Here is a 16,293-nt window from a genome sequence, read left to right as displayed (position 1 = left end):
TCCAGAGCCTGGAATGGAACCCAGTATCCCTGAGTTTTGTCATTCCCCTGCTGTCAGCAAATATCTGTCAAACCCTCCAAAAAAATCTTCTGATCCCCCTCTAGTGCTGGTCCACAAAAAGGGTGACAACCTACTACTGCTGTCAGTTACTCCATTAGCTCAAGTGGCAGAGGTCTGTGCGGCGAATCTAAAGGTTCCAACCCTGCTGACAATCCATGTGGGTGCCACCATGATTCCGCATCCTGAAACGTCTATATTTTCAGTTTGCTTTTTTAAAAACCTAGGAAATTATGCACAAAACTTTACTTCTAAGGAACATTAAGAAACTGCCTAAGAAGACCACATACTTGGTTCAGTGGCGAAGGCACTTGACCAGGTTTTTTGCTGACAAAGCACAGTACTAGCTCCCTGGATCAATGTCTACAGTTACAGTGGCACGTCTATGCCCCTTACAATGGACTTGGCTAAGTGAGTGACGAGACTTTCCACTTCTCCCTCCCCCACCCCCGAGGCCAGAAAAAGACATCCCCTCTATGACCTGTCTTTTATACAAAGAAGTTACGCATTGCCCTCTAACATGGCTAGTTACCACCTTTTAACATGTCCATGTTGGTTTGATCAAAACATATCTATCCATGACCCTGTCATCCTGACCTTATCTTTAGGAGGATAATTTTTTTTTTCCTTTCATCATCTTTGGGGAGTATCAGAGGGTCCTGTGGCACCTTTGAGACTAACAGAAGTACTGGGAGCATAAGCTTTCGTGGGTAAGAACCTCACTTCTTCAGATGCAAGACTATCCCTCTGATATTTGGGGAGTATGTTTACACCAAAACCTTGTTTCAGGGTGTTCTGGTATTACCCTTCTGAAATATGTTTATTGCCACTTCTCATGAGTGTTTGTGTTTTTGCAACACCAACTATGTTTTTGCCAAGTTCATATCCTGGACAATGAACCTGCAAGCATTGTCACAAAAGGGACTAATTAAAGTTTCACAGGCAAATACAAGTCTGGCATTCTGAATGTTTGAGTGCTTCACTTTGCAAACGCAACTTTCTTTTTGATTCATAGCTGTATAGATTTTAGGGCCTGAAGGGAGCTTTAGATCATCTAGTCTGACCTCCTGGGTAACAAAGACTATAGAATTTAAACCAATTACTCCTGTACCTCATCTGAATATTTGTCAAGCCCTCCAACAAAATCTTCTGATCCCGCTCTAGTCCTGGTCCACAAAGAGGATGACAACCTACTACTGCTGTCAGTTTATGGGTGGCTCACTTATAACCGTGGGGGTCTGATTTGCAAGAAGTGCTGAGCACTCGCTGCTGTAAATTGAAGTCAGTGGGAGCTGTGCTGTATAAGGCGAAGTACTTTGAAAAACCAGGATCTGGATGTTTCAAGTTGGGCACCAAAACTTAGGGATGCTTTTGATAATTTTGGCCATAGTGTCTCTGGACTTCAGTTCCCCACATGTAAAATGGAGATAACACTTCCCTACCTCCCAGGGTGTTGTGAAGAGAAATTAATTCATGTTTGTGAAGCACTTGGGTAATATAGAAATTAGCACCATAGACAATCTCATGAGGTAATTAATAATTCAGTATTCAGAGTAGTGTTTGGATGACGTGCAGGACATAATGGCCACACATTAAAGAGTGAGTATAAAGAACAATTGACCATCTACCCATCCGTGAGCACCATGTGTCCTCTGCACTGAATGAGGGAGAGGTCAAGTGGAAAAAATAGCATCTGATCATGTAATTAAAGACTTTATCATAATGCAGAGTCACAAAAGGGACTAATGAAGGTTCACAGGCAAGTACAAGTCTGGCATGAAGAATGTTTGAGTGCTTCACTTTGCAAACGTAACTTTCTTTTTGATTCATTGCTTTATAAGTTTTAGGACCAGAAGGGAGCTTTAGATATTCTAGTCTAACCTCTTGGGTAACACAAGCTATAGCATTTAATGCACTTACTCCTGTACTGAATCTAATAACTTGTGTCTGGCTAAAGCACATCTTCGAGAAGGCATCCAGTTTTGTTCTGAATACTTCAGGAGGTGGAGAATCTTCTGCTTCCCTTGGTAGTTTGTTTCAATATTTCATCACCATCACTGTGAAAAATGTATGCCTTACCTCTAATAGGAATTTATCTGGCTTTGTTGTTGCCTTTCCCCACTAGAATTTATCTGGCTTTGTTGTTGCCTTTCCCCACTAGATTGAGAAGGCTTTTAGTATGCTGTGTTTTGTCCCTTCTAGGTCATCTTTTTGATAAGATAAACAGATTGACCTCCTTAAATCTCTCACTGCAAGGCACATTTTCAAGCCCCCAAATCCTTATTGTAGTTTTCTTCTGCACCCTTTCCAATTGTTGAACATCCTTCTTAAAATATGGACACTAAAACTGGATGCAATATTGGTCTCACCAATGCTGTACACAGAGGAAAAATCATCTCCCTATGAGAGCTGGTAGGAAATTATCTTGCAAACCAGAATTTCATTGGAAAATACCAGTTTGTTGAACACAACATTTATCATGGAACTGAGCCAGGTTCAGTGAACTTTCTTGAAACCACAGGGAGGGTCAGGTGGAAACTAACATGGATCCCTGGTCGGTTCCTGTTAACCCTGCCATGCAGATTGTTCCAGAATTGAAAACCCTGATCTTTCTAGGGTCTGTACCTCCAGGGCAGCCCTGCCAATGCTTTCAGGCTCTCTGCCATGGGAAAGGAGACTGAAAGCCCTGGGAGCCCCAGCTCTAACCAAGGCTCAGCTCCAGGGTCTGCATCAGGGATCCTGGAAGTCCTGAATGGGTTCTGGTGTTCCAGGGTCTGTGGTTCCGGGGCAGCCCTGCCTTGCAGAATGTCCTGGATTGGATTATTTGCCTACTTAGGTAGCCAGCTGACCAAGCAGTCTGGAAGTCTGGGGGTCCCCAGTCCAGGGCAGGCCGCATGGGGAGTCTGCCCCAGAGCCCCAGCAGTGGCTGTGAGAAATTGTCGTTTTTGTCCTGATGTTAACAGTGGTGAAACTGTCAAGAATGTCAGTGTCACTCCACATCTCTTGTGGTTTCTGGGAGCAAATTTCAAGTTGGAAACACCATCTGCTGTAGTTTCCAAAACAAAATTTTAGGGTCATTTCCAGTTCACAGGAAAGTTTAAAATTGTGAAATTTCCTGTAGACTAGAAATCCTGCATTTCAGCCAGCTGTACTCACTTCTCCCCTGTTTATACATCCAACGATCATCTTAGCCCTTTTTACCACAACATCACACTGGGAGCTCAAGGTCAGTTCTTTGTCTAATATCACCCCTGCAAAGAACATGAGCAATATCTGTATTTCTGTGAATATTATGTGCACTTCAGTTCCTTTTATTGCTATTTTCACATTTCCTACCAGGGTTCAAAGGGTAACCCCCGTCTGAGCTCCCCATATGTCCCAGGACGGCAGATAATGGCTCTAGGGAACCCAGTCACTGGTAATTAACTGACAATACAGGTGTCAAGGGCTTTGAACTTCTTTCTCTGACCAAGCCAGGCACAACCACACCTTGTTGGGGAGGAGCCCCCATGGTGGAAATCTTAAATAGAGAGCTTGGGAATTGTTAACAGGGGAGCCCTGATGAACAGATGGGGTGTGACAATGCGGTTCTGGCGGAACCCAACTGAGAGTGCCAACTCAGGACAAATTGCTCAAACAGGGCAGTTATAGCCCAAGGCTGGGGTATTTTCCACCTCTAAGGCAAACCCAAACCAGCCAGACTAGGACAACTTCGGTCTCCCCCGACTGGCTAACCGCAAGTCTCACAAGCAATCTCCTTAGACACTCCAGTTTCCCAGTATTACCACCAGTGCCACTCGTTATGGGGACAAATGGTTATGAAAACCAATACCCCAGTAAAAGAAAAAGGTTCTCCTGATCTCAAAGGACCAAGCCCCAGACCCAGGTCAATATACAAATCAGATCTTACCCACAAATCACGCTGTTGCCAATCCTTTAGAATCTAAAATCTAAAGATTTATTCATAAAAGGAAAAAGATAGAGATGAGAGTTAGAATTGGTTAAATGGAATCAATTACATACAGTAATGGCAAAGTTCTTGGTTCAGGCTTGCAGCAGCGATAGAATAAACTGCAGGTTCAAATCAAGTCTCTGGAATACATCCCTCGCTGGGATGGGTCCTCAGTCCTTTGTTCAAAGCTTCAGCTTGTAGCAAAGTTCCTCCAGAGGTAAGAAGCAGGATTGAAGACAAGATGGAGATGAGGCATCAGCCTTATATAGTCTTTTCCAGGTGTAAGAGCACCTCTTTGTTCTTACTGTGGAAAATTACAGCAAAATGGAGCCTGGAGTCACATGGGCAAGTTCCTGAATACTTTGCTGAGTCTCAAGGCATATTTGCCTTCTCTCAATGGGTCCATTGTATAGCTGATGGTCCTTAATGGGCCATCAAGCAGGCTAGGCAGAGCTAACACCAGTTTGTCTGGGATGTCACCCAGAAGCATAGCATAAGTTTGAAATACAGACAGTATAGAGCCAATATTCATAACTTCAACTACAAAAGTGATACACACATATAGATACCATAATCATAACCAGTAAACCATAACCTTGTCTTAGACATCCCATTTGACCCCCTTTATACAAGATTTGCGTGCCACTACAGGACCTTGGTTGCAACAATGATCTATATGGTCCCAGATTATATCAATAACGTCACAGGGGGTGAGGCAGGATCTGTAGTGAAGGAGATTGAAACTCGATCCCCAGAAGCAGGGGCTCCTGGGATAAGTTATCAGCCCAGGTTTTGAGGGAAATGCTGAGCTTTAGGTAAAACATAGGCCCGGAGGCTTTCAGTTGCTTTATCCCGCTTCTCTGTGATTGCTGTGTTCCTACGGATAAATAATAGCACTGTCCTGAGTCTGGCACTATTCAATGTTTTTGTTAATGACTTGGATAATGGAGTAGAGAATAAACTCATAACATTTGTGGATGACATCAAGCTGAGATGGGTCGCAAGCACTTTCGAAGACAGGATTAAAATTCAAAATGATCTTGATAAATTGGAGAATTGGTCTGAAATCAGTAAGTTGAAATTTAATAAAATGCAAAATACTACAATTAAGACGGAAAAATCAAATGCAAAAACACCCCCCCTCCAAAAAAACCAAAATAGGGAATAACTGATTAGGCAGCAGTACTGCACAAAATGATCTGGGAGTTATAGTGGATCACAAATTGAAAAGTTTTGATGCTCTTGCAAAAAAGAGAGATGTCATTCTGGCTTGTATTAACAAGAATGTCATATGTAAGACACAAGCAGTGGTGCAAGTACAGTGGTACGTTCCGGTATGCCGTGCCAGTAAGATATTTATAGCAGTATGGCGTACCGGAAAGTCACAGAAGGAGCCACCCTAGCCCCGCCCCCACCCCTTCCATATAGCTGCATTCCCTGAGTCCTCCTACGTGGGGTCCGTATAGCAGATATGTTTATTGAACATTTCTGCCTTTTTTGCTTCATTATTAAAAATTTAACCATCTCTATTTGTAATGGGCCTACACCATTGTTATGATTTTTTGTTTGTTCCTAGTATACTTAAAAACTCCTACTTATTGTTCATAGCCCTGCCAGTCATGGATTTTATCCTGATGTCTTTAGCTTCCCTTATCAGTTTTCTACATAGCATAGCAATCAATATACATTAGAAGTTATCTAATTCCCCCCTTTTCCATTTTTTATACATTGCCTTTTTAGTTCTATTGTGGTTTGGTGGCCAAGTGAAGGCAGCAATGAGCTTTTAAGCAAAGTTTATGCCAGTGGAGCACCCCAACTCCTAAAGGCCCATTTATAATTCTCAACCTTTATTGACTTTCTAGGACACATTAAGCCTCGGCTGGTTGCAGGGGACAATGCCTGCTCAGGACGTGTGGAGATAATACATGGAAACACATGGACCACAGTCTGTGATGCACAATTTGATCTCAAAGTTGCCAACGTTATTTGTAATGAACTTCAAGGTGGAATAGCTGCATCTATCCCAGGAGGAGCTCACTTTGGAGAAGGACAAGGAAAGATCTTGACTGAAGAATTCCAGTGTGTGGGGAATGAGTCTCTCCTGCTCTCCTGTCCCAGAAAATCACAAGAAAATCAGACGTGCTCACACACAAATGATGCTAGTGCCATATGCTCACATAAGAATTCAGCACAATGTCTTTAACCTCCCAATGATGTGTATTCTAGATTAGGGTGAAGCAATGTACTGATCTCACTGTGTAGGGAGCTGGTTTGGATAGGATTGGATCAAAATCCCAAACAAGCCAAGATACTGAGAAAGGGATCAATTCCCCCTGACTTTCCTTTCTTTAACTATTTGCTATGAAATAGTTCTAAGGCTCCCTCTCTAAACCTCTTCTCCCTTCTCCCCAGGGTACACAGGGTTCCAGCTGGTGAACGGCAGCATAGCGTGCTCAGGAAGGGTGGAGACCCAGGTTCTTGGTGCCTGGGGAACCCTCTGTGATTCACGCTGGGATTTACTGGATGCCAACATTCTCTGTCATCAACTCGACTGTGGGTTTGCTGTATCGGCTCCGGGAGGAGGGTATTTTGGGAAGGGAAATGGCTCTGTCTGGACAGACACATTTTACTGCAAAGGGACTGAACCCCATTTGGGCCATTGCCCTGTTACTGCCCTGGGAGCCTCTCAGTGCTCACATGACAATGATGCCAGTGTGATTTGCTCAGGTAAGTGCAGGAGAAATGATGGATTAAGGACACCTGCCCGTCAGTGTGTGACACTGCCCCCAGAGCAGGGGAACCTCAGGACACAGCAAGGGGAGAGGGAGCTGGATCCTAAACCACACATAATAATAGTAAATATGTTAAACATAAAATTAAAGTAAATAATATTATCACAAATGAATTGTTGTGACCCAAGAAAGCCCTGGATTCTCCAGGAAGAGCTTTAGCCAGCAACTCAGTCCTTATGCAGGGCACCAGAGCAGGGGCAGCACTTTGTCCCTCAGGTTACATAAATGTCACCAATTCATTTTCCCCATCCTTCTCCAAATCATAGACTCATAGACTTTAAGGTCAGAAAGGACCATTATGATGATCTAGTCTGACCTCTTGCACAACGCAGGCCACAGAATCTCACCCACCCACTCCTGTAACAAACCCTTAACCTATGTCTGAGTTACTGAAGTCCTCAAATTGTGGTTTAAAGACTTCAAGGTGCAGAGAATCCTCCAGCAAGTGACCCGTGCCCCACGCTGCAGAGGAAGGCGAAAAACCTCCTCTGCCAATCTACCCTGGAGGAAAATTCCTTCCCAGCCCCAAATATGGCGATCAGTTAAAACCTGAGCATGTGGGCAAGACTCACCAGCCAGCACCCAGGAAAGAATTCTCTGTAATAACTCAGATCCCTCCCCATCTAACATCCCATCTCAGACCATTGGGCACATTTACCTGCTAATAATCAAAGATCAATTAATTGCCGAAATTAGGCTATCCCATTATACCATCCCCTCCATAAACATATCAAGTTTAGTCTTGAAGCCAGATATGTCTTTTGCCCCCACTACTCCCCTTGGAATGCTGTTTCAGAACTTCACTCCTCTGATGGTTAGAAACCTTCATCTAATTTCAAGTCTAAACTTCCTGATGGCCAGTTTATATCCATTTGTTCTTGTGTCCACATTGGTACTAAGCTTAAATAATTCCTCTCCCTCCCTGGTATTTATTCCTCTGATACATTTGTAGAGAGCAATCATATCTCCCCTCAGCCTTCTTTTGGTTAGGCTAAACAAGCCAAGCTCTTTGAGTCTCCTTTCATAAGACAGGTTTTCCATTCCTCGGATCATCCTAGTAGCCCTTCTCTGTACCTGTTCCAGTTTGAATTCATCCTTCTTAAACATGGGAGACCAGAACTGCACACAGTATTCCAGATGAGGTCTCACCAGTGCCTTGTATAACGGTACTAACATCTCCTTATCTTTACTGGAAATACCTTGCCTGATGCATCCCAAGACCGCATTAGCTTTTTTCACGGCCATATCACATTGGTGGCTCATAGTCATTCTGTGATCAACCAATACTCCGAGGTCCTTCTCTTCCTCTATTACTTCCACTGATGTGTCCCCAATTTATAACCAAAATTCTTGTTATTAATCCCTAAATGCATGACCTTGCACTTTTCACTATTAAATTTCATCCTATTACTATTACTCCAGTTTACAAGGTCATCCAGATCTTCCTGTATGATATCCCGGTCCTTCTCTGTATTAGCAATACCTCCCAGCTTTGTGTCATCCGCAAACTTTATTAGCACTTTCCCACTTTTTGTGCCAAGGTCAGTAATAAAAAGATTAAATAAGATTGGTCCCAAAACCAATCCCTGAGGAGCTCCACTAGTAACCTCCTTCCAGCCACACTTTTCAGTATGACCCGTTGTAGTCTCCCCCTTAACCAGTTCCTTATCCACCTTTCAATTTTCATATTGATCCCCATCTTTTTCAATTTAGCTAATAATTCCATATGTGGAACTGTATCAAATGCCTTACTGAAATCAAGGTAAATTAGATCCACTGCATTTCCTTTGTCTAAAAAATCTGTTACCTTCTCAAAGAAGGAGATCAGGTTGGTTTGGCACGATCTACCTCCCATTTGGGGTATTGTCCTGTTACTGCCCTGGGGGCCTCTCAGTGCTCACATGACAATGATGCCAGTGTGGTTTGCTCAGGTAAGTGTAATGCTGGATTAAGGACACTGTGTGACACTGGCCCCAGAGCAGGGGAACCTCAGGGCACAGCAAGGGGAGGGGGAGCTAGATCCTAAAGCACGTATAATAATAATAAATGTATTAAAGATAAAATTAAAGTAAATATTATCACAAAAACAATAGTCATGACCTGGGAAAGCCCTGGATTCTCCAGTAAAAACATCAGCAACTCTGTCCTTCCTGAGGGCAGTGGAGCAGGGGCAGCACTTTTTCCTTCGGGTTTCATAAATGTCACCAATTCACTCTCCTCATCCTTCTCCAAATCACTGCTATAGCAATTAGAGGGGAAGCTACTAGCAATTCCCAATATGGAAGTTGCTTCACACTTTCTATTATAAAATACACTCTACGCTTTCTTGAGAAGATTTTATGCCGTCATTGTTTGCAGCAGGCCTTTGTAATTTGGGAAGGAGTAATGCTAGGGTCAGAGAGATGCCTGCCCCTAGTGCAGGGAAATCCCTTCCAGGTTTGGCTGAATTATAAACTGCTGAAAATAAACATTTCTCTTCTCTCACTTGAGTCCCTGATAAGGTGACCAGACAGCAAGTGTGAAAAATCGGGACGGGGGGTGGGGGGTAATAGGAACCTATATAAGAAAAAGCCCCAAATATCAGGACTGTCCCTATAAAATCAGGACATCTGGTCACCCTAGTCCCTGAGGATATTTTTGGTAGCATGCCACAGAGAAAGTAGCACTTTATCTCACTTTGGTGTTTTTTAACTTTTTTCACACCTTTCCAGCTGAAAAAAAAAATCAAAAAGATTTCCCTCCTGTTTTCTTATACTTTTTAATTTTTTTCTAACTTTTTACAGTGGAAGAAAAGATGAAAACATAGAAAGGGGGAGAACTTGTAAACCCAAATATGAAAAGGAAGGTTGAATTTTTCATTTTCAAAAAGTTAAAATGAATCAACATTTTAGTTAGAATCTAAACAAAAATTCTCATTCCATTTCCACATCCCAGTCTCTTGGATATGTTTAAAAGTTGAAATACTGCATTGTCATACTTAACAGGAAAAATGTTGGGTTGTTGACTAGTTCCAATATTTACCTTACATAAAAACATTACAAAATTAAATAGTGTTATTAGTCAAAACGAAATGCACAAGAATTAGGAAATATCAGAGTTAAGGTTACCCATGCAATGTTAATTCAGTCAGCTCCCCCCCCCCCCCCCCCCCCGTGCATATGCATTATGACACAGTCCAATTGCATGCACACATCCTATTATTCCCCTCCATCCCACCAGCTCCTGCCTCCTTCAGTGCACTGGGGGGATGGTGATCAGGGCCTGAAGGAGCTGTAGAATATTTCTTTTTATTCTCATCATTCAACCTGTGACCCAGGGCCTTACTCACTATACGTACCATAGAAACACCGCACTGAAACAGAATGATTAATTTCTTCATGATGCTCGTCAGCGTAGTATCAGAGTGCACCGCAAGCATTAATGAATTCGTCTTCATAACACCCTGGGAGATAGCAGACTGTTATGATACCCCTTTCAAAAGTGACTTAGGCATATAGAAGCCAAGGAATAACATTTTCAAAAGTGCCTTAGGCCTTGGCTACACTTACCAGGTAGTTCGACGGCTGGAAATCGAAGTTCTGGGTTCGACTTATCGCGTCTAGTCTGGACGCGATAAGTCGAACCCGGAAGTGCTCGCCGTCGACTGCGGTACTCCAGCTCGGCGAGAGGAGTACCGCGGAGTCGACGGGGGAGCCTGCCTGCCGCGTGTGGACCAAGGTAAGTTCAAACTAAGGTACTTCGACTTCAGCTACGTTATTCACGTAGCTGAAGTTGCGTACCTTAGTTCGAATTGGGGGGGGTAGTGTAGACCAAGCCTGTGTGACTTAGGGACTTAAATCCCATTTTCTCCAGTAACGTAGGAGCCCAAGAACCATGCAGACTTCTCCCTCTTGCTGCCTAAGTCACTTCTGAAAATGGCATTTAGGCTCCTACATCATTTAGCTGCCTTTGAAAATTTTACATACAGTGATTAAAGCCAAACTTCCAAACTCGATACTTATTTGGAGTGACCCTTGACCCTTGACCCTTGCGGCCTGCTTCTTCAGAGTACTCACCATTTCTGTAAAGTGTTATGTGTTCAAAGTACTGTCCAGACATTAATAAACCCTCATCAAACGCCAGGGAAGCAGGTGGGTAAGTATTATTATTAGCTCCATTTTACAGCTGGTGAAACTGAGAGAGAAAAACAAAGTGACTTGCCCAAGACCACCCAGTGAGTCAGCAGCAGAGACAGGATAAAACAAAGTTTTGACGCACAGCCCTGTGCTCTTTCCACCCGCCCACACTGCCTGACTGCAGAAGAAGTGATCAGCCACATCTTGTCTTGACCCTAGCGGCTGTTGTGAGTGCTCAGTACTTCTGCTAATCAGACCCCATTAAAATCGCCTTAAGAAACCTGCTCAGCATCACCTGTGAAGTCTGTGGGAGAGGCAGGAACAGAACTGAGCTCTACTGACTGACGGTCACTGCTCTTAACAAGATCATCCTAGTTCTTCCTGCGCTCCCCTGCTCATTCTCTACACGCCTTCCAGTTTCTAAAGTGAATGAGGCAGGGGTCATACAGGCAACAGCCTGACACTACACAACCCCGATTTATCCATCCTGGGCACTGAAACCTGCCAGGGCCCTGCAGAAAAAATATTTCACTAGAAAACTTAATTTTAATGGCCAGCCAATGGTTCCCTTGTGGCTAAATGGAGCCTGTATTCTGGGTCTACAGATCCGCAGAGTTTTAAGACCCAAAGAGGCCACTGTGATCATCTGCTTCTCCCCTCACCAAAGGGATCCCTCCTGCTTAATGAAGTTGCAACTCCCCGCTCATCTTCTCATCCATGTACGGTCTCCATAGGGCATCCTGACTGGCTGGAACTGGGATCCTTACAGAGACACCTACTGCAGAAGCCCTTGATTTCAACCTTCTTCCTAATAGTGGACATGTAGCTTCCAGGACTGTCTCTCACAGAGCCCAGAGTCATTGGTGGCATTACACACCATGACTAAACCTATAGGGCCCTGCCCAGCACTCTCAACAGACTTCTACTCTCCTCTTTACAGCTGATACCTTTGTACCTTGGGGGCAATTCACCTCACAGTTCTCCTGCTTTTCACAGAGGCGGCTACCTGCATTCCTAAATGAATTCCCTGCAGCCCTGCCCAGCCTCTCCTAACTAGCTACCCAGCCCATACCCTGGTTCATACCCTGGGAACTCCTCAGCATATGAAGATGCTGATTTCTCCCTACAGTTGCTGGAAGGAGAATCCCTTCGAAGGAAAAACACCTGGTCCCTTCTGTACGAGCGCCATCTGCCATGATCCCATCTGGCCTTCCTGAGGGGTTGTGGTACCCAGTTATATCCATGAGCCTCCTCGGAAAGCCCCAAATCTACTCTCTACCCTCATACCACACTAGTGGCAAAGCTAGGACAGGAAACCTGGGTGGGCCCCGGCTTTCGGGGGGTGGGCAATGATGGGAGGGGCAGAGGGAGGGGTGCAGGAGGGATCAAGTGCCCTGGGAGGGGGCAGAAAGGAGTGGGGGATTGCCTCCCTCCACCCTTTCCAGCCGGCCCTTACCGCTCAGCAGGCATCCAAAGCTGAGGCTGCCCGGGGCACACAGGCTGCGGGGCGTGCCTAGGGTAACCAGATAGCAAATGTGAAAAATTGGACAGGTGGTGGGAGGTAATAGGCGCCTATATAAGAAAAATACCCAAATATCAGGACTGTCCCTATAAAATCAGGACATCTGGTCACCCTAGGTGCACCCTTTGGGTAAAGCGGGGTCCCTCTGGGGCTCGAGCTCCACACACCCTTCCCGACCCTGGCTCATTGTCCGTCAGCCCAGCCACATCCCTTTCCTGTCGGCGCCGGGAGCTGATGCCCCAGTCTCCGGCTCCAGCACGAGCCCCACCCAGACCTGCCCCAACAAGGCACACTCCCCACAGGGCTAGCACTGGGGTCAGAAACCAGGGAAATAGCGCACGGCGCCAGCAGGAGAGAGACACGGCCAGGCTGACGGACACTGAGCCAGGGTCGGGAGTCCCAGCCTGTGGATTCTGAGGGCTCCGGCCCTGATTTGGGAGGGGCCTGGATGCTAACTGGATGGGCCACGGCCCACCTGTGGCTACACCCCTGCACTACGCTAGCTGCACGCAGCCATTCTCCTGCTCCAGTCCTAGGGCGAACTCCTGGCTCCGTTGAAGTCAATGGAGGTTTTAGCATTGCCTTCAGTGGGGGCCAGGATTTCACTCTTAGCCTTGAAGTGTTATTTGGCTACCAAGATCCTTGAGCTGTTTGGATCCAGTGCACGCACACTGCACCCATCAGGTTGCCGTACTAGTGCATATTGTACCTGACACAGCCAGTGGGCGTGCCCTGCACTGACTCTGCTGTTGTCTTTTAACACTGTCAGTCTCTCCTGGCTGCACCTGTGTCTGAACTTGGTGAGTAATTCCTAATTTACCACCTGTAGGACTCACTGATTCTGAGACACACGCAAAGACTGAGATTCACATCCCAAGGAAGTCACAATATTCACCAACAGAGCACATACCCTTCCCCACCCCACGAACAATCTGCTTAGTGTGGTGTGAATTGATCAGCTGGAATCTCACGCTGGGCTCAGAGATGACACCACACATCAAGGGACAGCTCCAGTCAGAACCACCAGTGCCAGGAACTATCTCACACTGGGAGCTCCTGCACTGGACCGAGGTGAACCAAGAAAGTTGCCACCGACTGAGCAAAGATCAGAGGGAACTAAGGGAATTTATCAACAATAACCTGTTCCTGACCACCATGAACCCTGCTCTTCCATTGCCCAAACTCCCTTAAGGCAAACTTGCCTAAATCATGTACGACACACCTGCTAAGTGCTTGTGCGGGCACCATTCACTGGCTTCCAGGCATTTAAACCTGGACAAAGTAACTACAAACCTCGGCAGCCATTACACCACCACACACAGACACTATTTTCCCAATCAGTAACCTGCAGGAATTCCTTCGCTCACTCATTTACAGGGTCTCCTGTCAAGGTCAGAGTTTTACAATCCTTATAGCACCTTCTACTTATAGAGTGAAAAGAATAAGTGTCTTCTCACAGAGATTGTTCCCTTTAACACTGTGGCACACTCTGACCAGTGGCTTATGCCTTCTTATTGAGAAACAGTCCATAATTTCATGTGCACTCTGTATTATTTCTAGTGTATAACAGGGAGTGTTATTCAGTGTGTTTCTCATCTCTCCTGAGCCCAGGTGGTTCTGAATCACTCAGACTGCTGAATGGAGAGAGCCGGTGTGATGGGAGAGTTGAGATTTCCCTCCATGGTGCATGGGGCAGAGTGCTGGATGACCAGTGGGACATGGATGATGCCAGTGTGGTGTGCAGGGAGCTCCAGTGCGGAGTCGCTGAGAAAGCTTATAACCCCCCTAAGGCCTGGTCTACACTACGACTTTAATTCGGATTTATCAGCTTTAATTCGAATTAACCCTGTAACCGTCCACACAACGACGCCATTTAATTCGATGTAAAGGGCCCTTTAAATTGATTTCTGTACTCCACCCCAACGAGCGGAGTAGCGCCAAAATCGATTTTAGCAATTCGAATTAGGGTTAGTGTGGCCGCAATTCGATGGTATTGGCCTCCGGGAGCTATCCCACAGTGCATCATTGTGACCGCTCTGGACAGCAATCCGAACTCGGATGCACTGGCCAGGTAGACAGGAAAAGCCCCGCGAACATTTGAACTTCATTTCCTGTTTGCCCAGCATGGAGAGCACAGGTGACCACAGATACCTCATCAGCACAGGTAACCATGCAGGCTGATAATCGAAAAAGAGCACCAGCATGGACCGTGAGGGAGGTACTGGATCTGATCGCTGTATGGGGAGAGGATTCAGTGCTTGCAGAACTTCGTTCTAAAAGACGAAATGCAAAAACTTTTGAAAAAATTTCCAAGGGCATGATGGAGAGAGGCCACAATAGGGACTCTGAGCAGTGCCGCGTGAAGGTCAAGGAGCTCAGACAAGCCTATCAAAAAACAAAGGAGGCAAACGGTCGCTCCGGGTCAGAGCCGCGGACATGCCGCTACTACGCTGAGCTGCATGCAATTCTAGGGGGGGCTGCCACCACTACCCCACCTTTGTTCGTGGATTCTGGGTCGGGGATAGTCTCGACGCCTGAGGATTCTGCCGATGGGGTAGAGGAGGAGGAGGAGGAGGATGAGCTTGCAGAGAGCACACAGCACTCCATTCTCCCCAACAGCCAGGATCTTTTTCTCACCCTGACTGAAGTACCCTCCCAAGCCTCCCAAGCCAGTACCCAAGACTCTGACCCCATGGAAGGGACCTCAGGTGAGTTTACCTTTTAAAATATAAAACTTGTTTTAAAAGCAAACGGTTTTTAATGATTACTTTGCCTGACTTTGCATTCGCGGTCAGTTCAGCTACTGGAAAAGTCTGTAGCTACTGGAAAAGTCTGTTAACGTGTCTGGGGATGGAGCGGAAATCCTCCAGGGACATCTCCATGAAGCTCTCCTGGAGGTACTCCGAAAGCCTTGCCAGAAGGTTTCTGGGCAGTGCATCCTTATTCCCTCCTCCATGGTAGGACACTTGACCACGCCATGCTTGCAGCAAGTAATCTGGTATCATTGCCTGACAAAGCCTAGCAGCGTATGGTCCCGGTGTTTGCTGGCATTCAAGCAACATCCGTTCTTTATCTTGTTGTGTAATCCTCAGGAGAGTGATATCACTCCTGGTAACCTGGTTGAAATACGGGAACTTAATTAAGGGGACAGAGGTGGCCGTTCCTACTGGGCTGTTTGCCTGTGGCGGAAAATAAATCCTTCCCTGCAGTTAGCCAAGCGCAGATGGGAAATTGGCCCTGAAGTTTTCCGCGTTTGGCTAGCAGGGTTCTTCCCTGTTACCAGCCACGCGGTGGGGGGAGGGTACCGTGATCATCCCAGAGAATTCATGGCGAGGGGGGGGGGTCGGCGGCGGGGGGGGGGGGTAGTTTGGTGCCTGCAGGGATCTTCCCTGATACCAGCCATGCGGTGGGGGGAGGGGTACCGTGATCATCCCAGAGAATTCATGGCGGGGGGGGGGGTTAGTTTGTTTTCTGGTGCTGCTGAATGTTAACAGAAAAACCGCAGCACTCTACTTGCCTGAAGGGGCCCAGACAAGCCCCCCCACACTGCCCCCCCCCAACTGGCTGAGATTGGCCAGGCTTCTGCAGCACTCTACAGGCTATGCTTGGTATGTGGGAAAGGAGGGTGCAGAAGCTGTAAAACAATGGCTTACCATGGCCGCATGCAAGCCGAATTCTGTTGCCCAGACCTGTGATCTCTAGCAGCAAAGCCACAAGCACTCAGCATTAAGAGGCAAAATGCGACCTTGCACAGAAATCACATGTGCTATGTAATGTGAACAGTGTTGGTCACCGTGAAAGAGTATAAGCATTGTTCTGCAAAATGTAGCTTTTAAAACAATTCTCTCTTTTTTC

At 46.0% G+C, this 16,293-nt stretch overlaps 1 protein-coding gene across 1 annotated transcript in view; it reads left to right on the top strand.

Annotated features, from left to right (window-relative positions):
• LOC128832083 (deleted in malignant brain tumors 1 protein-like) overlaps positions 1 to 16,293 on the top strand; it is a 166,998-nt gene that overhangs the window by 13,924 nt on the left and 136,781 nt on the right. Inside the window, 3 exon segments of the mRNA XM_054019173.1 lie at positions 5,872 to 6,187; positions 6,423 to 6,736; positions 14,050 to 14,228. Coding sequence (XP_053875148.1) covers positions 5,872 to 6,187; positions 6,423 to 6,736; positions 14,050 to 14,228 — 809 coding nt within the window.

The sequence above is a fragment of the Malaclemys terrapin genome, chromosome 1 (genome assembly GCF_027887155.1).
Source record: "Malaclemys terrapin pileata isolate rMalTer1 chromosome 1, rMalTer1.hap1, whole genome shotgun sequence".
NCBI lineage: Eukaryota > Metazoa > Chordata > Testudines > Emydidae > Malaclemys > Malaclemys terrapin.
This window is presented reverse-complemented; position numbering and strand designations above follow the sequence as displayed.